Source organism: Haliotis cracherodii, unplaced genomic scaffold (genome assembly GCF_022045235.1).
Source record: "Haliotis cracherodii isolate W230 unplaced genomic scaffold, xgHalCrac1.p SCAF_13, whole genome shotgun sequence".
Taxonomy (NCBI): domain Eukaryota; kingdom Metazoa; phylum Mollusca; class Gastropoda; order Lepetellida; family Haliotidae; genus Haliotis; species Haliotis cracherodii.
In genome coordinates, this window is record NW_027266268.1 from 12,769,726 (window position 1) to 12,790,508 (window position 20,783).

At 41.0% G+C, this 20,783-nt stretch overlaps 1 protein-coding gene across 1 annotated transcript; it reads right to left on the reverse strand.

Moving 5' to 3' along the window:
• Positions 1-8,548: 8,548 nt before the first annotated feature.
• LOC139458936 (uncharacterized) lies at positions 8,549-14,268 on the reverse strand. Its single transcript, XM_071240372.1, has 3 exons — positions 14,212-14,268; positions 11,588-11,680; positions 8,549-10,309 (listed from the first exon to the last, which is right to left on the reverse strand). Exons 2-3 carry the CDS (start codon positions 11,678-11,680, stop codon positions 8,633-8,635), a joined length of 1,770 nt encoding a protein of 589 aa, XP_071096473.1. The 5' UTR covers positions 14,212-14,268; the 3' UTR covers positions 8,549-8,632.
• Between the last annotated feature and the right edge of the window lie 6,515 nt (positions 14,269-20,783).

A 20,783-nucleotide genomic window follows, 5' to 3' on the forward strand; every position in this document is an offset into this window, starting at 1 on the left:
AATCGACTCCCATTCACTGAAAGATGGAGATATCGAAATCTGTCTCCTCGCGTCCCCAGGCCCGAACAATGAATCTCGCTATTGATCCTAATGAATATTTCATGCTCGCGCCCTCCTTAGTTACAATCGCATTTCGTTAGTTCCCCCTCAAATTCCATGTTTTATATTGACCAACGTTCTCGGGTGGTAATAAGCCACAAATACATTAATTGATGTACAACTGTAAACTCGATAATGAAAATGGTGCCCCGGGGTTGCATCAATGAATGTTATTATCACATCTGATATGCTGTTGCTGCTGTCGTGGTTGGGAAGCCGGTGGTAACATCGACACTTCGTAGGGGTAATGTTCTGTTAACTAGTCGAACAAATAGCACCCTAGTTTAATTAATCTCAGCGTAATTGTTCTTGGCCATTGCGCTAATTATCGGCTTTAGCATCTCTGTGGTGACACTGTGACATTTTATTGATCTAGTTGACTTTCTCTGTTAATCACAATAGGCGTTAATAAGGCGTCTGTCTCTTTGATATACCCATCGATAATCCGCATGCTGTGATTCGCGTGTGCATCTTTAATGTATCGACTATAGCATTATGATTTTTTTTTGTTTAACGCCGCACTCAGCTGTATTCCAGCTATATGACGGCGGTCTGTAAATAATCGAGTCTGGACCAGACAATCCAATGATTGGCATCATGAGCATCGATCCACGCAATTGGGATACGATGACATGCATCAACCAAGTGAACAAGCCTGAGCTAGCACTATAAATCTGCATCAGTCCGGTCTAGTACAAGCAGCCACACACACACGTGCACGCACGACGCTATATAAGTGAAATAATCTTGGACGCGACGTTAAACCCCATTTCACCTCACCTCACAAATGATAGTTGTCATCGATGGTATTCATTTTCATTATTAAAACTCACAGCTAGTAGTTCATGTCGTCTGTTTGTATACAATCGAGTTTGTTTGTTTGTTTCTTGTTTAAAGCCGCACTTATCAATATTCCTGCTATATGACGGCGGTATGTACATAATTGTTCTGGACCAGACAATCCAGTGATTGCCAGTATGCGCATCGATCGACGCATTTGGGATACGACGACATGCATCAACCATGTCACCGAGTCTGATCACCCGATACCGTTAGTCGCCTCTTACGGCAAGCATCGGTTGCTGAAGACCAATTCCAACCCGGATCTCCACGAGGATACCATCAAGTGAGTAATTTGGTTTAACGCTGCTCTGAACATCATTCCACTCATGTCAAGGAGTGTCAGCTTAATGTTGGAGTAAAGCTCAAAGTGAGGCAGGTCTCAATCGTTTTCCACATTGGCGAAACCCTCCATCACGTGTATGGTGGTTTGTTTTGTTTTGTATCTACGACTAGAGGATCGTGAAAGGCTAAAGTGAGTGACGTTGATCTAACGCCGTTTTGAACAGTATTTCAGTAATATCACGGCGTGTTGGCTTGATCTGGGAGTTTGAAGTGACGCAGGTCATAGACGTTTAGCACTTTGGTTAAACCCCACGAATACGGTTATGTTGTTGACAAACTAAAAATACCCCGAAGTGATGCAGGTGTTAGACGTTTACCACTTTGGTGAACCCAGCGAGTAAAGGTTTGGTGTTCACAAAACAAGAAAATCTATCAAGTCTATCATAGGTTTCGGGTAACCTTGCACAAGGAATTGCAGCGTCTTAGACGACTGGGCCACCTGTGCCCCCTGGAACGCTAAGGGAAGCAACTCGGCAAACCCACTTGCGGCGCTTTAGAACACACGACCACCCATGTCCCTATTATTCACGGATAAGCATCCGAGGCAGATGGCACAGGTGATATTTATATATGCACCTGCCTTGCACAGTTGCCGCTGAAATCGGTGGAATCGATTTTCTGCAACTATCCGACAAACGTGACGTGAATGTACAATAACAAATCAAGTAAAAGAAATACGCATTCACCTGAGATTTGTTTCATCAAACACATAAATCAATATCCAATGGATCAGTTGCTATGGCAACTAATGGCAATATTTGATTTACAACAATATTCCATCTATAAAGACTTCCACGTCAATATCTCTGTAACGCTAGAATGATGTAACGAGCCTCGAAGCTAAAAGGGTAGAACGCTAGAATAGCCTTGTTCAACATCACATAGATACGGAGTAGAGAGGTGTGCGGGTACCTGTTTCAACATCAAGCTGGGGAATTAATCAATATGATAAAATGGTTTATTGTTTTGCTAAAGTAGGATTGTAGTGGACGTAAAGTGTCGGTGTGGTTTTACTCCCGCGGGAACCGTTTCTATGATTCGATGGAACTCTATTTGATTACGCCATGTTCTTGCATATGGTGCTGCACAGCAATGTTATAGTAATTGCTGTTGTGAATCAACCACAATCGATTGTTTCCATCAGAGTTTCACAACCAAACGATCTCTGTAAACCAAAGCTTAAAATGGAAATATGTACATGTTAGCTCTTGAACTATAGTATATACAGAAAATAATAATATAGACATGTTACTCAGTTTGCTATTTGAGAATAGAAATACAGTTAGTAAATCCCAAAGTGGTATGTAAATAATGCACAGCAATACGCCAGAGCGATTGTAAAACACAAGGGCATTACAGCACAACACATCGGGGTTTACAAATTAAACTGACGTGGCAAAAAAGTATACACTTGAAAATGGATTTGACAAAAAATTACATTTTTACTGGGCTGAAAACAGTCGCCTGTTGTAATATTCTCATACATATGATGACTGTAACATCGCCTATTGTACCTACATGTATATCAATTAATAAGTCACCATCGAATAACCATTCTTGTTTGTTTGTTTAACCATCATCATTTGTTTTGCCCGTCTGTTTATATTTCTATTGTCAAATGGCAAGCTTTATTTATTGGGAACTATCCATAGAAATAAACTGAAATATGTTGATTAAGCAGAAATAAGTCTCACTGTGATGAGATGCAGCACAATGTGAATCGTTGCAATAAAAGTGCAACTATACATGTGCACACAGAATTGATTCATTGCGATACGACAGATGTTCCCGGGTGATTTGGAGTACGACTAAATTCCTTTAGCAGGGTCGTGTGAGTGGGTGATGTTTTACGCCGCATTTTTCAAGATTCCAGCAATATCACGGCAGGGGACATCAGAAATAGGCTTCACACATTGTACCCATGTGGTGAATCGAACCCGGGTATTCGGCGTAACGAGAAACGCTTTAACCACTAGGCTACCCACCATCTCTGTCGGATCGTGTGGGTAAACTTATTACACAATATGTTTCTTCTGTGATTTATTGAAATGCATGAGACTGTAATTATAAAACGTTTTGTGTTATTATTTCTGTAGAATTGTGCAATTTTCTACGGATAAAAATATAAATGTGACTTTATTACACAGAAATACTCCAGTCGACGTTTGTGATATATTATATATGTAATTCTATTTCTGTAGTTCCTGTAATTGATTACAACTATTTGCATCTGATATTTCTCACTGTATCATATTACACGTGTTCGTCCATCGAAGGATAGAATATGTTATCTCTGCATGCATTAAGACGACTTCCTATGCCACACGATACGTTTTATTGATATTTCATGTTTGTGAATTGGGCAATTCATGATAATATAATCATATTTATTCATTGAATATTTGAGAGGGCAACACGGCCTGATGTCCACGTATCCATCTGAAGCAGATAAAGCTGAAGGGGATGAATGTTTATAGAGAGACAACGAAGGATAGGTTACCAGTGACCCTAGTTTGTCGTAAGAGACTGAATGGATCAAGCGGTCAGGTCCTGTGACGGTTGATAGCGCGTCATCTTACAATGATAACGGCATGTACTCATGATATCAATCACTGGTTTGTCAGGACAAACTAGACTATGTGTCTGGAATACTGATGATCAGATAGTGAAACACCAAATAACAGTGTGATTCATATGCCTAGTCTAGATACGGTCGTTGCTGTGTGTGCACATTAAGCGTTGTTCATGACCCAGTGCAATTAGGCAAACTATATATAATTCCATTGTTGTTGTTGTTGTTGTTGTTGTTGTCAACCTTCACTCGATAATGTGTATCCATCTTGGGCCCGAATGCTTGTCTGCAACCATTGAGGAATTGCTAGGAAAAGTTGTCTGTAACAGGTTGCGTATACTGTAAAAATGTGTTGAGGTATTTAACACATGCTAGACCTGTTTACGACCTAAACATGTTTTGGCCCCTGGACGCGTTAACAATATGGGACAAGGAACGTGTTTAGCATCTCAAAACATTTGTTTCAGTTGAAATGCAACATATGTTGTTCTTGTGACTTTGCGGCGTCACGGATAAGGTTTTGAACGATCAGAAGCTCAGATGTCGCAGATGTCTAGCAATGATCAACGGGTGACGTTAAAATGTAAGGTAGCATGGCATTGTGATGATGTTAAAATGTCTGACAACATGGCGTTGTGATGACGTTGAAATGTATGGCAACATGGCGTTGTGATAACGTTAAAATGTATGGCAACATGGCGTTGTGATGACGTTAAAATGTATGGCAAAATTGCGTTGCGATGACGTTAAAATGTATGGCAACATGGCGTTGTGGTGACGTTAAAATGTATGGCAACATGGCATTGTGATGACGTTAAAATGTATGGCAACATGGCGTTGCGATGACGTTAAAATGTATGGCAACATGGCGTTGTGGTGACGTTAAAATGTATGGCAACATGGCGTTGCGATGACGTTAAAATGTATGGCAACATGGCGTTGTGGTGACGTTAAAATGTACGGCAACATGGCGTTGTGAACGTCGGACATTGCAGATGCCGATGCCATGGTTCCTCTCCAAGTCGTGGTACATATATTTCTTGCATGTGGCCAGAAAAATGTCACATCTGCACTTAAAGGGCCTGCATGCATTGACTGCAAATCTGGCTGTGATGAAAGGTTATATTATTCACATAGTGGTGAAAGCGTTCGCTCGTCATACCGAAGGCCCAGGTTCGTTACCTATATGCGTACACTGTTTAACGCCGTGATATTCCTGAAATATTGCTGAAAGCGCCTCATTACTCAATCACACGCCCACTTTTTAACAGCGATTTTTATAGACTTTTATTTGACACATTTCCTGCCTTTTGCGATTTTCGCAATGCAAACTTGAGCAATATCGGCATTGATGTGTTGATAGTGAAGATAAACTAGCAAAAACATGAAAATACTCATATAAACCGACTTTGAAAAAGAAACGTGTGCACCCTATGAAAACGACCTTTTGATATTCTGTATTGTGAAAAAGATATAACTGTTTTCTTTTAGAGAAAAAAGTAAAAGATAACGAAAATAGATAATTTGAGGAAGTGACTGAAATCATCCTCTCCCCACCTCCCTTCCCCAGAAAATTCAATGCTCACAAATATTAACCACAAACTCACTAAGCGTTAATTGTATACCACAACCAACGTATAAAATTAACTGATACGGCGTAATGTCGATTTTCCCCCTCCTTTCTGTTTAACAGTACCATTGTATCACTAATGACTGAACTGATAGTCTTCGGCTTGAGACATTTCTTACAAGATCAGCTTGTCCCGAGCTGCTGCATCAGCAACCTCGAGTCGTGACTCTGACAAGCATCCCTTCGTGCCGCGGCAAGCCGTTCATCCGGCCAGCGAGTCGCCCTCAAAAGCCATTCCCCCATCAAAGTCCCCCTTGCCCATTCCATGTAATGTCAACATTTGAGGCGCATATCGCCCATTGATCGGCAATATGTTTTCTGTCATTTGATTGGTCGAGGCTAATTGGCCCCAGATCGGCTATCTTTGTACTGGTATTGACTACATTCAAAATCAATGATGTTGTATTCAAAATTCAGCCCACTAATGACACTGTCAGGAAGTCCATTTCGGGCAAACGACGTGTGCAAATGTGGACGTCTCGTACATTAAGGCATCAGCCATGTCATGCACAGCGTGGCGAGATCGGACACGGTTCTTGCAGCGGGCTGAAGCCAGACATGTTCGGGGCATAGATTCCTTCGTATAGAAAGTCGAACATCTCGTTCAGTTCTTCAGCATATCGTATCTAGTCAATAAATTATTCCAGACCCTCCTGTTTAGGACAGTTTCAGAAGGACCAGTATACGTGTTTCCTCATTTGTCAGCTTTGGACAGTATTTCAGTTATAAAACGGCGTGTCTGGTTGACGTGGGAGAAAAGCCCGGAGAAATTCAACAAGTGTTTTATTTTTATCATTGGAACATGAGCAAGTTTTGGACGCAAGCTGCTAAGCTTTCTGTTAAAGTTTAAAGGCTACACAATATTGCACATTGAAACACTGCAGGGAGAATAAACAACGAGGGGTGCAGGGGCGCGATTGTCAACAACGATCACGAGTCGTTTATTTCTGATATGAGAAATCAATATGATTTACAGCCTCTCTAAGGATGATGATTTAATGTTCAAGCTTTAAAATAGTACCCATATTTCATTAATGATGACTCCCTCAATAGAATCCGACCTCGACAAAGTCGGACAAGTCCATTTTATGCACAAGTGGATATCTCCGCATATTCTCACACTTCACGTCGATTACCTGTATCTTTTGCGATTGTCATATCTCACCTACTTTTAGATGTGATCGTTCGGTCATAGTGTTTATCTGCGCTGCCAAGCAACATCTATGGCACTCCCCTCTCACAAAGTTAACGTCGCCCAATATACGTCATCAATTTGTTGAATATCCAAGAATGACGTCATGGCAGAACAATGTTATATCGTAAAATAAACCACACTTCGTTCTTCATCGTACTTTGCGATCTATCCTCCAGGGTCGATTTAAACAGATCCTGGCAAGGTTATAAACACACAACATTAACGTGCATCTACCTGTCAGCAAACATGGTGGTCTAAGATTTATTTCCATTGATTATTAAAATACGTAATTGTTGTCATATCTAACTGCATTAAATAACACTGGGAAAGACTTGTTGCTGAAACAATTAATTTGAAATGATAATTTATGATCACCAAAACGTTTCTGTATTTCTTGTGCTACTCGTCACACGCATATTTAGGGATCTCTTTGTGGAACATGAATCGGGCAACTTGCAATAGAAGGCCACATCGTGTTAATATCTCTATGTGTGACCTTGCACCAGTGTAATAATCTCTATATATGACCCAGCAGTGTAATACTCCCTATATATGACCTAGCACCAGTGTAATAATCACTATATATGACCTAACACCAGTGAATTAATCTCTATATATGACCTAGCACCAGTGTAATAATCTCAATATATGATCCAGCAGCAATGTAATAATCTCTATATATGACCTAACACCAGTGTAATAATCACTATATATGACATACCACCATTGTAATAATCCCAACTTATGATATACCACCAGTGTAATAATCTCTATATATGACCTAGCACCAGTGTAATAATATCAATATATGACCCAGCAGCAATGTAATAATCTATATATATGACCTAGCACCAGTGTAATAATCCCTATTTATGACATACCACCATTGTAATAATCTCTATATATGACTTAGCACCAGTGTAATAATCCCTTTATAAGACATGCTACCATTATAATAATCCCTATATATGACCTAGCTGCAGTGTAATAATCCCTATACATGACCTAGCAGCAATGTAATAATATTAGTTTTAGGACACAAGTTTTAGGACACATGAATAGATCTTTGGATATAAAGACTTTTGTTCAGCTGTTCGATGGGCAATACTGGCTTTAGTCACTTGATTGTCTGGTTTGTTTACAGGCCGCCGTCGTATGGCAGAAATACTGCTTTGCGGCGTCAGACAACAAACACGTACCTTCTTATGCAAACTGTGTGACTGGCGGGTTCTACCAGTAGAGCAGGTCATGTTTACCCTTTTCGTGAAGACCTGTGTCATTACTAATTTTGATAGATCTATTGTACCTTCTTATGCAAACTGTGTTACTGGCGGGTTCTACCGGTAGAGCAGGTGATGTTTACCCTTTTCGTAAAGACCTGTGTCATCACTAATTTTGATAGTCGATCTATTTGTAGAATTGCCTTTCCTAGGCCCAATTGAATGTTTCGGCGAATACTCGTGGCGTTGACGTTCAATATTTACAGCACAGGAATCTGATTTTTGTTATTTTAATGATGACATTTCGCGTGTTTTTTAACTATTAAACAATCAACACGTCAGAACAGTAGTGTCTGTAGAGAGGGGTGTTGATGGTTAAAACACAAATAGAGGATATTTGAGTTTTCTTGGAAAAAAACCCATCTATTATATATTTATCTCATCTAGTAACCCGGACAAACTTGATATTCTCATGAGGCGCAATCAGTAATTAAAAATGTTAGCTTTGTCGGGTGACGAGATGAGATAAACAAATGTTCTATTCATTTTGTATTATATTACCAATTTTCATTATCATATTCCAAAAACCATAGTGTTTGGCATTAACTGCTATTCCACTCGAGCAAAGTATCAATTTTATTCCCTCACATAAATACAGTATGTCTAAAAACATAAATAAAAGTCAGTATTTAAATCAGATTCCCCTCGTCACAAGTACCACAGCTCTCTCCTCAGTTGATCTCAATCTTAATGTTACTGATATCCACCTCACCCGCCTCACCCGGGGAAGGGAGAGGGGGTATGTGATGAGGTGCAAACACAGAGTTGTGGAATGTACGAGGTCGTCTCCCCGGCATAATACGCCTCCTAATGTTCTTGAACCTCTCCGACAGTTTGATAAAGTGGGAGTTCCAGCCAGTGGTGGTTCCGTCTCTCATGTGCGGGTACTCACTCACTAACCTCTCCACGACCTCCTCCCGCTGTTTCACACTCGGGAGGATCGTATACGGCTGGATCCCGTCAGACAAACACCGAATCAGCAGGTTCATTTTTGGTCCGTCTAGAGATTGCTTTGATTCCAGAGCGTTAAGGAGAATGGGAGGAAATAGCTTCTTTGGTAGTGTGTACGGATGGGGCCAGCTTATAGGATTATTTCCGAAGCTATTTTCAAATTGGGATATAATCTCTTCTCGTCTAGGGTTGGCGTTAAAAGCGTCGTTTATGGGAAGTCTGTTTTGCACTATGGAATGGAAGTAGGATTGGTGTAGTGTGTTCTCCGCCGGATGTGCTGGGTCGTTGTCTTGGCTGTTGTCGTCATTCTGTGATGTGTGGTTGGGGGAGGAGTTCTCGTAAACCTGAATGTCCAGTGATTCATCGTTCAAAGTGTCATTTTTGGCAAATCCAGTGACAAACCTGTCACCAACGGCGCCAGGAAATTCAGACTGCCTTTCTTCACTCCGTTTCCGCTTCCGTCGGACAACTTCCGGTGTATTCATCTTTCGCCGAATGTTCTTGAATTTCTCCGTAAAGATGTGATGCCACCTCTTGAAGCTGTTGGCTCCGTCGATCGCGAGGTAGGGGTACCTTTCAAACAGAGCTGATATAACCTCCTTCTTCTGAGATTGAGAAGGATAGGTGGTGTACCTCAAGATGGAGTCGGCGATGCCCTGAACCAGGATATGCCTCAGGGACCAGTCCAGCTGTTCCTGGTTCTCTAACGCTCTCTTCAACTTCTGAGGAAAAATGTCACTAGGGAGAATATAAGGACTCGGCCAGGATGACGTCTGGAAATGAATCTCAGGCATGTACTCCAATTCCTCTGGATCATTCTGACCATCATCAGACAAGGGAACTAACTCTTCACCAGACAGATCAATAGTGAGTGGTCCGTCTGTGTCGTCTTGTTCGACCTGACCAGGACTTGTGTCCGAAAAGGGTGATGTGGGGTTTGGCACTGAAACACCAGGTGGCGCTGACGGCAGACCATCAGCTTCCGGTTCATGTATCTGGAGCACGGGTCTATCACCTGGTATTTTGTTCTCGTGAATCGGATGCGTATAAAAGGACCGTTCATTTGTTTGGAATGATATCTTAGCACTATGGTCAGAGTACTGTCGCCCGTAAGGCAGCTGCACGCATTTCTCAGCCTTCACCGAGTCATACTTCGGAGAAGCATTATTTGAGTAGGTGACACGGATGTCCTTGTTATTAGTAGATACTCGTCGGTTCGAACTCTGGTCCTGTTTCGTATCGGAGCTGTAAATGTTGGGGTTGACGATGCAGGTGACCCTGCTGCGGTCGGGGATGTCGTCGTCGTCTTCAAGGTCAACGTACGTCTCCCAGCTGGCGTCGTAGATCTGCAGCAGTGTGGGCGTGGCAGGGGGCAAGTTGAATCGCTCAAATATAACCTGCCAATGTAGAGTAAGTCAATTGGTTTTATGGTAATATTGTAAGTAGTTCATTTACATTCCAGAATAATCTCACAGGGGGCTTCTTAGTGGTGCGCCCGTGAAGATCCGGGTTAGAATAGGTCTCCAGCAACCCATGCTTGCCATAAAAGGCGACTAGGGGGGATCGGGTGGTCAGGGTCGCTGACTTGGTTGATACATGTCATCGTACCCTACTTACGTGGGTCGATGCTCATGATGTCAATCACTGGATTGTCTGGTCCAGACTCGATTATTTACAGGCCGCCGCCATATAGCTAAAATATTGCTGAGAGCGGCGTTAAACAACTTACAAAGATACTGAACTAACATCCATTTTCGTTCAACATCAAACTTAAATCTAATTTAACCTTTTTTGGGTCACGGCGTTCTGTATTTCTGCATTTCGGATTCGATTTAACTGCCAAGGAACGTCGCCGAAACACTAACATACCCTCCCTATTAACCCTTTTGGGTGTAGAACCCATGGCGAACGACAGGTTGCATGAACTACCCACAACAATATAACACGGTGGCATTATTTGTTCACATTTGGATTTCCTCGAATTATATTATATTTCCGAGATACTGAAATCAGATATGTTTGTCTGAAGGCTTCACTGATTCGTGCGGAGAATTTAGAAAACACGACGCTGATTGGCTGGTTAGAAAGGTTACCGATGCGACACCCCACGTAGGTTCCCTCAGATCTTAACAGAGAGGTATCATATCTGAGTAAAATGATTTAAATGAGATCTGTTTTATTTAAGCCAACTGTTTTCAAATACATAAAACACCCAGAATTCAGACAGCAAAATACCAATAAATCTGATGAGGAGAATCATGTTCAACATCATTGCTAAAGGATAAGGTCAACATAAGGATTTTACTTATGCTTCATATGACAACCCTGATCGGGTCTGTGTGATGTATCAGTTTGCTTGTGAATGTGTCGTGTGCACATGTTCGCTTGTTCAACGCCGCCCTCAACAGTATTCCTGCTATATGACGGCAGTCTGTAAATAATCGAGTCTGAACCAGACAATCCAGTGATTGATATCATGAGCATCGATCTACGCAAATGGGATACGATGATACGATACGATACATCAATCAAGTCAGCGAGCCTGACCACCCTATCCCGTTCGTCGCCTCTTACGACAAGAATAGTCGCCATTTACGGCAAGCATAGGTTGCTGAAGACTTTTTCTACCCCGGATCTTCACGGGTCGAATTGTGTACATACTAGAAGTCACATACCGGCATCAGGTGCTGTCTCGTCCACGGCTCCTTCAGTCGGAGGGGCTTCTGGGAATCTCCACACTTGACCAGCACACTCCGGACGGCGCACATCTGCACAGAGTAAGTGAGTGAGTTAACTTTAATGCCGCTTCGAACACCTAGTGAGTTATATAGCCTTGTCGCACTTAGTCCATCTTTCAAACAGCTGATTGTTATTTTTTTCTTAGTCTGGATCTGATAAACAAGTGATTGACACCAACAAACAGCCAGGTCACACACGTACAACCACCTGCTCCCTGGGGACCTGGGTCAGAATAGGTCCCTAGCTGGTTATATATAAAATAGGGATCGGGTGTATAGGCTCGGAGGCTGGGCTGATTACGTGTCATCGTCCCCCAAGGCCTGGTTTGTTCATTAGCTTTTCAGTTACTGGGTTGTCTGGTCCAGACGCGGAATGTTTCGTACAACTGGTTATTATTATTATCATCATCAACAACAACAAAGTACTATCAACAAAGAGTACTATTTGCCTTATAGGTACAAATGCTTTTACGAATGCCACTTGCAGTACTATAAAAACGTCAACCGCCTCAGTGGTCTGGTGGATAAAGTATCTCTCGGAGAGCGGATGGTCGGTGGTTCGATGCTCAGGGCCCGTCAAACCAAAATAAAACGTTAAAAGAATGTACACTACAACTACATCAACAGCTTCTGCTTCTATAGCAATTACTGCTGCTGCTACCTTATTCTGCCATACAGACCCTGAAACAAATACTAATACCATATATTTTATTAAGATAATTTCACAACTGTTGTTGTTTTTTGTAATATATGTTCATTTCAGAGACCAGATGGTAGCCTACCGCTGCCACTACCACCGTGTTTTGTGAGAGCTGTGTGCTGCTACAATATTTTGTATTGTTTGTTGTTTAACGCGGCACTGAGCAATATTCCAGCTATATGACGGCGGTCTGTAAATAATCGAGTCTGCACCAGATAAACCAGTGATTGACATCATGAACATCGATCCACGCAGTTGGGATACGATGACACCCGATCCCGTTAGTCGCCTCTTACGACAAGCATAGTCGCCTTTTACGGCAAGAATGGGTTGCTGAAGACCTAATCTACCCCGGATCTTCACGGCCCTGCGACAATGTTGTCTCCCTTTTAGTTTCTTAGTATTGTGTTCAGATGTATAATGTAAATTTGAATGAGTGAGTTGAGTTTAACGCCGTGTTGAACAGTATTTCAGTAATGTCACGGTGCGTCAGTCTCAATCGATTTCCACATTGGTGGAAAACATAAAATGTAATATCCTGAATGGACTGTGTAAGATGTGACGAATCGTCACATGGCGCCTGCCTGTGGCAGAGGTATTATGCTTGTCGTCTGGCACTCTGGTTAGGAGAGTGGGAATGTTGCTGAGTGCGGCGTTAAACAACAAACAAAATAAATTTAACAGGCCGTCAGGATACAACCATAGTTTTCGTGATTGCAACAACATTTTCACTCTCAATATATTCCTCCTATGGTTCTCTTGGGCATTTCATTTGCTTCGTGCAGCACATGATAAGGGAAGAAGGTGGAGCCAGGAGAGGCTGACTAGAGTCGCCATTTTCAGTACAAAGTTTGAACCAACCTCATCCTCTTAATAATACCACCAGTAGTCATTTTGTCAAAATTCAAAGTGTATTTGAAATATGAGATTTGTAAGTAAAGCAATATGGAAATAGATAATTAATATTGAAACAAATACCATATGAAGCATTTACCATGAAGTATATGTCAGCTAGTGTTAAACATGCACGGATCTAGGAGAAGGAGTGTGTGTGTGTGCGTGTGTGTGTGTGTGTGTCGGGGGGGGGGGGGGGGGGAGATAGAGAGGAAGGGTACCCCCTCTGTTCTCTCAGTTGTTGTGCTCCCCTCTCTGTGTATGTATACGTTTGACACAAACACATGTATTTGTACAGAGACCATAAAAATAGAATACAATTCAGGATGTGTGTTGGTTGGTGTGGGGCATCTATTATATTTTGCGGCGTCACTTTTCATGACACTGGAAATTTATGAATCATCTTTATCATGTTGCTGCAAAACGCCCTGTTACATGTTGTGTGTTAGGCGGGAGTCCCCCCCCCCCCCAAACAATCTGTACCCGCGTATGTTACAGATTATATCGGTCCTTTGTTTGATATGAAAATATGAAAAAGATTCCATAATACCTCCGCTACAACACATGCATAACATCTACAGGTGCTCCTCATTATATCACATAATGAACGTTTGTGTCTGTAATTAGCGAGACCTGGGTGTGATGCAAGTCTGATGAAAATATAAGCAAAATATGACAATACCTATTTAATATGAGAAGGAGATGGTAAAAATAATTCAAATTAAAAATACAATAAATACATTTTAATGTTCGTGGAGGACAGTAGCCCCACGCTATTGAGCATCCATTGTGACGACATGACTGGGTCACACTGACCTGGACGCCAGCTGGTGTAAACTCAACCAGTATGCTTGCACCTACTGTGTGTATATTTACACCATGTTTCAAAATCATTCTCACACACTGTATCAACATACTATAGACTATGAGATGCAACATCATACATAGCGTAACCGACATAACCCACCTTGAAAATCCCCGACACGATAGCGTTAGGTTACACACACGCAGTCCAGCCATTACATTGGGCATGCACAGCGCATGCGCAGTATCGATTTTTCTGCCCTGTGATGCTTCTATTTTTAGCGCAACTGTCTGTCACAGGGTATGTTTACACGGCTCGGGGCTTGGCTTGTCAATATCACATCAACACGTAGCGTTGCCCCTGTCGATATGGGAAGGTGTGATATTCAACAGGTGCGTGTATATGACACACTGGTAGGCGAAAACATATGTCGGTGTGTCATTTGGTAACATTCGAGACTGAGTGCAGTGTATAAATTCGTATTTACATGTATGTGACTTGAAGTAAATAGATACATTTTATATTTACATTTTATATGGCTGTATAGCTGTTGATTTATAATATTCATTACATACTACCTGATAAAGGTTGCTGGAGGGGGCGGGGCACCTATCCTAACCTGGAATTCCCACGATTTTTTTTATTGATTTTTTTTTTTTTTTTTTTTTTTTGGGGGGGGGGGGGGGGGGTACTATTGCGTAGTCGAGTCATATCATGGTGGACACATGGGAAGAAATGCTTTTTAAGCTTTATTTTATTTTCGTGTGACAAATTGTACGATGTGGGAGACAACCATAAGCGTCTTAAGCAATTCACAAAATCTGAGTCAGGATTGTGAGTTAAGAAGATTTTCAAAAATCATTTATGAGTATTTAACTAACAATCATATCATAGAATACATTTTGCACACGCACACACGCACGCACGCACACACACACCCATCCATCCATCCACACACACACACACACACACACACACACACACATACATACATACATACATTTTGATTCATAGTCATTCTGTACAGAACAGGAGTAACAACTCTCTTTTAACCAATACCTGACAAAGTTACGCCCTCCTGCTCACAACTTACAAATGAAGAGTACACACCAGTCAACTACGTGCTGCCAGGAATACAAATCCTGTACATGTCCCGTGTGAATTAATTATATGTAAATCCCGAGGGTTGGCGAGGGATGTTCAACATTATTTCAAGAGGGACAGATAATCCGTTTTTCAGAGTTGCGATTAGGTTAACGTTACTCTGTATGTTACCTGCAGTTTTGTATCTTGGAAGTTGGAGCGAAATGTACGTGCCCCGCTCATTTAAGATGTATGATTTCATCTTTTCTCAAATGTTTGCAACAGTTCTTTCATATGAAGCACTGCTATTAGCCCTGTCGTAGCCATTGCCATCGGGTATGTTCGTGTGTGCATGCGTGCGTGCGTGCGTACGTGCGTGCGTGTGTGTGTGTGTGTATGTGTGTGTTCCATTGACTCATGAATGGCACTGATTCCGAATCTTCACGAGAGACAAATAAAAAGACCAGCCTAAAAAGCATAATTATTATTATATCTAAACATATAATATTATTTTGAGTATAAATATTGTTTCGTAGCAAATACTCTATTTGTTTGCAGATGTTGGCCAATAATTGGTTGGGGTGAGCAATATTCTCCAAGTGTAAATTTGTTGATAAAACAAAATAGGTGAGGAAAAGGAGGGATACGTTCAAATGACGTCATTGGTGCACGTCACTGGTGCCATTTCACCCTGTCATTTTCGCGACAATCGCCGAGAGAAATTATGGAATCGTGAGTCTGACCAGTGTGACCTGTGTAATGATCAATTTTAACTCCAACATGGACTTTGCAAATGTGGACCTATCTAAAAATTCCCCATCAGGTCTTACACAGCTGCTGTCTTCCCTCTGAGGATCTTACAGAAGACGAAGAGACTGGTTGACGGTTTGCGGCGCCCTTATCAACATCGGCCACTAGAAAGACTCCCTTAAATACACGTCAGAACAACTTTATACTACTCAACTTTTGATAGGAATCATCAGACATATCATTCGGTTTAAATATACACTTGACATAGAAGAATCAGTTTTATGTATCGTGGAAAGATAAACACATCCCTATCAAAAGTGGAGAAGTATAGATAGTGTTACTCTTCAGATGTACGGAGTGCTTCCTGGGCATTTACCCTGTAGCGGTCTTTATAACGGTGTTGTGTACTATATTGTAAGCAGCGGTTTATACTTGTAGTAAGGAGGAAAGGCAAGACGTTATACCCGCCAAATGTCTCAGATTGTCTCCGGAGGCACGGGTGGCCCAGTCGTCTAAGGCGCCGCGATTCGATGTGCAGAGTAGCGTCCGTTGGGTATGCCAGAAACCTATGAATGTGGGTTTCGAATCCCGATTCGCCCCGATTATGTTTCCAAGTTTGTATCACTTCGGGCTTTCCTCCCATATTAAGCTGACACGCCATGATATAACCGGAATACTGTTAAAAGCGGCGTTAAACCCAACTCACTCACTCACTCTCAGATTGTCTCAGTAAGTCAGAGATTCCCGCGACTGCGGCAGACCAGATATGAATTTCTTCAAGAATGACGATGTTACATTTTCAGACTTTCGAACGTAGGACGTACACATGATGAACTTTACCGCACAGGGGGGACGTCGAGCTGAAAACGTGTGAAGCAATGTGTTTTCAAGGGATACCACCAAAGGACTTATAATTAGCAACATTGTGTTTTTGAACAATGTCATTAACGCCAAAGTTGTGAAGCGGACCAGTTTGAAATTTCTACTGACAATACAAATGGAAGAAGATTCATCAAGTATTTTCCACGTTTTTTCTCCAAAAATAAATCAATACATTGTATAATGAATCATAGATTTAAATAGCGCATCTTATCCAGATACTCCCTGCTCAAGAGCGCTCTGCTATATGCTCTTCTGAAGAGGTGGTCTTGAGGGTTGACCGGAAGGTGTTGGTAAACATCCACTGGAAGCTCATTCCATTGAGAAGCGGCATTTCTGCTAAAGGTTCTGTGTCCTCCATACCTTGGTGTTCAGGCTGGTGGCCCCACCATCGGCTATTCAATACAGATCGTAATGCCCGGTTGGTGAAACCTTGTAAGTTCTTGTAGGTACATGGGAGCCAGACCATGGAGGGATTTGTAGACAGATGCCAGCAGACTGAACATGATTCGCTGTCTTACTGGTAGCCAGTGCTGTTCTTTGAGGACCGGTGTTATGTGGTTTGTGTGGGGTGGTTTGACACATCGTCACATTGACGTTGAACCCATCCTTCATTACTACAACATGAAAACAACATGAAAACCATACCTGTCTTATAAACTCTGCGGCAAATATTTGCCACTGATTCTCAGAAAAGCACAACAAACTGTCAAGAAAACCACCTGAGACGAAAAATGACAACATGCCCAGATGTATTGCAAGTTCAATAGCCCAAGACAAACTTGATTGTATGCACAAGGAGGGTTTTTTTCCCGGAGGCCGGTATAGATATAACGGGATGTACAGGGCAATCTTGTAGAAACGGGTGTGCTGACAGATTTACTCTTTCTTAATTAAGTCTTATATCTTGGCAGAAGCTTTAAGTACGAATATGTATTCTCAATAAAACAGACCAGCGTACAGTATTTCATTATCTGCTGTAATAGTGTTACATAATAATTATTTACAGAATCGACTCTATATGCAGTGGTGGTGTCTCAGATCGCATCCATTTTAACACCAAACACTTTACTAAGAGATATATTTTAATAGCTCATAGCATTTACATTCAACGAGCATTTCAAGTACGATACACACATTTAAATTCGAGTCCGAGATGACGAGATCCCATACACAAAACGAACACGTGTTCTGCTATAAATAGCTCATGAGGTTGAGGTCAGAGGGCATAGCCTCGCTAAGACAAACGGATGTTGATACTCGCCAGCTGACAAGAGCTGTGTTTTACATGTGATAATGGCTGATTAAGATCGTCATATATGACACTATCAGATCTGAAAAAGGTAAAACCCCTACCCCTTGTCGTAGGATTTAGCTTCTTCCGTATTTACACCGGTTTTCGTACTGATGGTTGAACGGAAGCTGTTGCGACGTGCCGGCGGACATGACTCGAATATTCTCAACTTGTCCATCTGTTTATTAGAAACGACAAAAGGTCATTCGATAGACAGTTTGTGTCAGCGAAACGGAAAGGAAGAATATTCACTTATTTATGGAATCCATCTGTTTGTTGGTCGTTGGAAACCCTAAGTTTGTCATAAGCTGCCCGCTCGACCGACAACAGCACGCCCGACGATCAACTCTGAAGATGAGTGAAATGAAAGTTAAAGAGGAGAAAAAGCTTTAAATATTGAGTTGACAAACATTTCGTCTTATTCGGAACTTCGCTTGTACAAGTGTAGCGTGTATATTGGGCTTATCAAAGATGGTGTATACTTGAAGTGTCTGATAGATTTCAATTCAAGTTGACAAGATACACTATTTTGAAAACTAATTAAACACAAAGGGTGCTCAGATACCTCATATATAGCTTCCTGATTCAGAAATTGGATGGCTGGACCATGGATTTTTCAATTCCATTTTGAATCAATTAGAAGAAAACATATAAACAAGGAAAAGGAGTATAATGTATTATTTCCTGGATTGAAGTTAATAGATTTGGGTGTATGTTCATGTACCTCATCTAGATTATCGGTTCCAGGAAGTAGCAGTTGATTCGCACCGATTCAATATGTCCGATTCAAATTCTGATTCACATCTGGATGAAAAACTGTCAGAAGCAAGGACGAAGTTTGAGAGAGCATGCCAACAAATTATCCTCTTAGATCAGAAAATCAAAGATTTGGAAGTGCGGTATCGTCGAGCAGTTAAACACAAAAAGAACTCATTCAAGTACAATCTTCGACTGAGACTGTCGGTAGTGACTGGGGTGAAGATGATGTACCATCATTATGCCAGCACAAAGTCGGAGGAACTTCTCAGTCTACGGCGACAGATCGGTCAGAGAGACGGGAGGGACAGCTGACCTTTAACCTCCAATCAGTATACAAGCACAATGTGATGACTGTTACGTTTCCAGAGTTGAAATGTTTATTTTTAAAATGAGGCTGGTACACAGAGTGATGCTATGTTAATCTGGAAATCTTCCAGATCAACAAGTTTTGGGATTAACATGATTAGCTGAGAATGAATTGTTATAGTATTTATTTTGTTTCTAGGTGGAATTGAGAGAGTCTGGATTAACAAGGTGCCACTGTAGTGTGTTGTTGTGTTGGTCTGTGTACTTCGCCTCTTTGTCATTATGCAATGCGAAAAATGTGATTTCATCTCTAAGTTTGTAGCTGATGACACACAAATGAATTTGTGGTAACTAGTATTTATTGACATCCAGCTAGAAATGTCTATTTGTTATTTAAAAAGATGTTTTAAATGCAGACAGAGAGAAGCTGTATGAAACGTTTATTTTGTTGTTATACAATTATTAAGGACGTACAAATTTTGTGTTCACTGCGGAACTCAAACTGTTCTGAATCGAGAGTCGTTATGACATGTTACAAGTCAATCTTTCACCTACACAAGGTGGTGCAACTGAGAATCAATGACAACTAGTCAAATCATCAAAGATATGACATTATATATCAAACAAATGCATTAATTAAAGGCTTTTTGGCAACAGGTCATGTATTGGATACGACAAAAGTAATGAGTGCAGGGTCTTGTTCTTTAACTGTGATGTCACTTCAAAGCAACATCTCTGCATAACGCCAAATCAATTTATGATGCCATCAGGGAATATGGCTGTCGTTTTAAAGGAGGGAAATACATTAATTTGTCAGACGCATGTCTCAATTTGCTAAAATAGCAAACACACTAATAAGGACAATTTTGATGTTTTCTTTAGATGAATGTTTTATCTTGTTTATGAATATGCGGTTAAAAGTATTGAAATGAATTAAATACTATAAATTATACTTTTATACAAAATAATAATAATATGGTGCTTTTTCCATGCTGAATATCATGTTCCGGGGTTTTACCTTCACAACACTGGGTGACAAGAGGACCCACAATAATTAATTTCAAGGGTACTTAGAAAAATTATAAAAGCCCTTTAAAGTAAAGAAACTAGATAAGATAATTAATTTAATTATTTGACGTTTGTATTTCTTGTGAAGATTTTGGTAAAATGAACATTATTCTATGACACTTGTGACGCGACATATTTTTTTTTTTTGATCTGCATCTATTCAGTACCTGTGTGCTTGCTGGACGTACATTTCTGTGTCGTGTAAAACACTGATGCTCAAAGCGCATTATTATCCAGGTCAGTGGATCAATGTGCTCTTAAATTTCATTCTCAGCTTCCTGGGGAGTATACAACAAGTTTCCTGTGAGGCGCCAGGAGGTCAACAGCCACATTGCCATCTCATCCTACTGGGTACCCACTCACTGCTGGGTGAAGAGAGGCATATGTTGAATGTCACTTGTGACATAATAAGTGCACCTAGCACATTAGAATACACACTAACTCACTTCTTCATTGAATTGGAATGTTGTGTTGAATAATCTTGATCTTGAAAATATGTATCTCTGATAAAAGTTAAGTGCTCTGAAGTCAGACATCCAAATAAGCTGTTCAAATGTTTAATGCTTAAAGGCACCTCATAACATCAGACATTCTT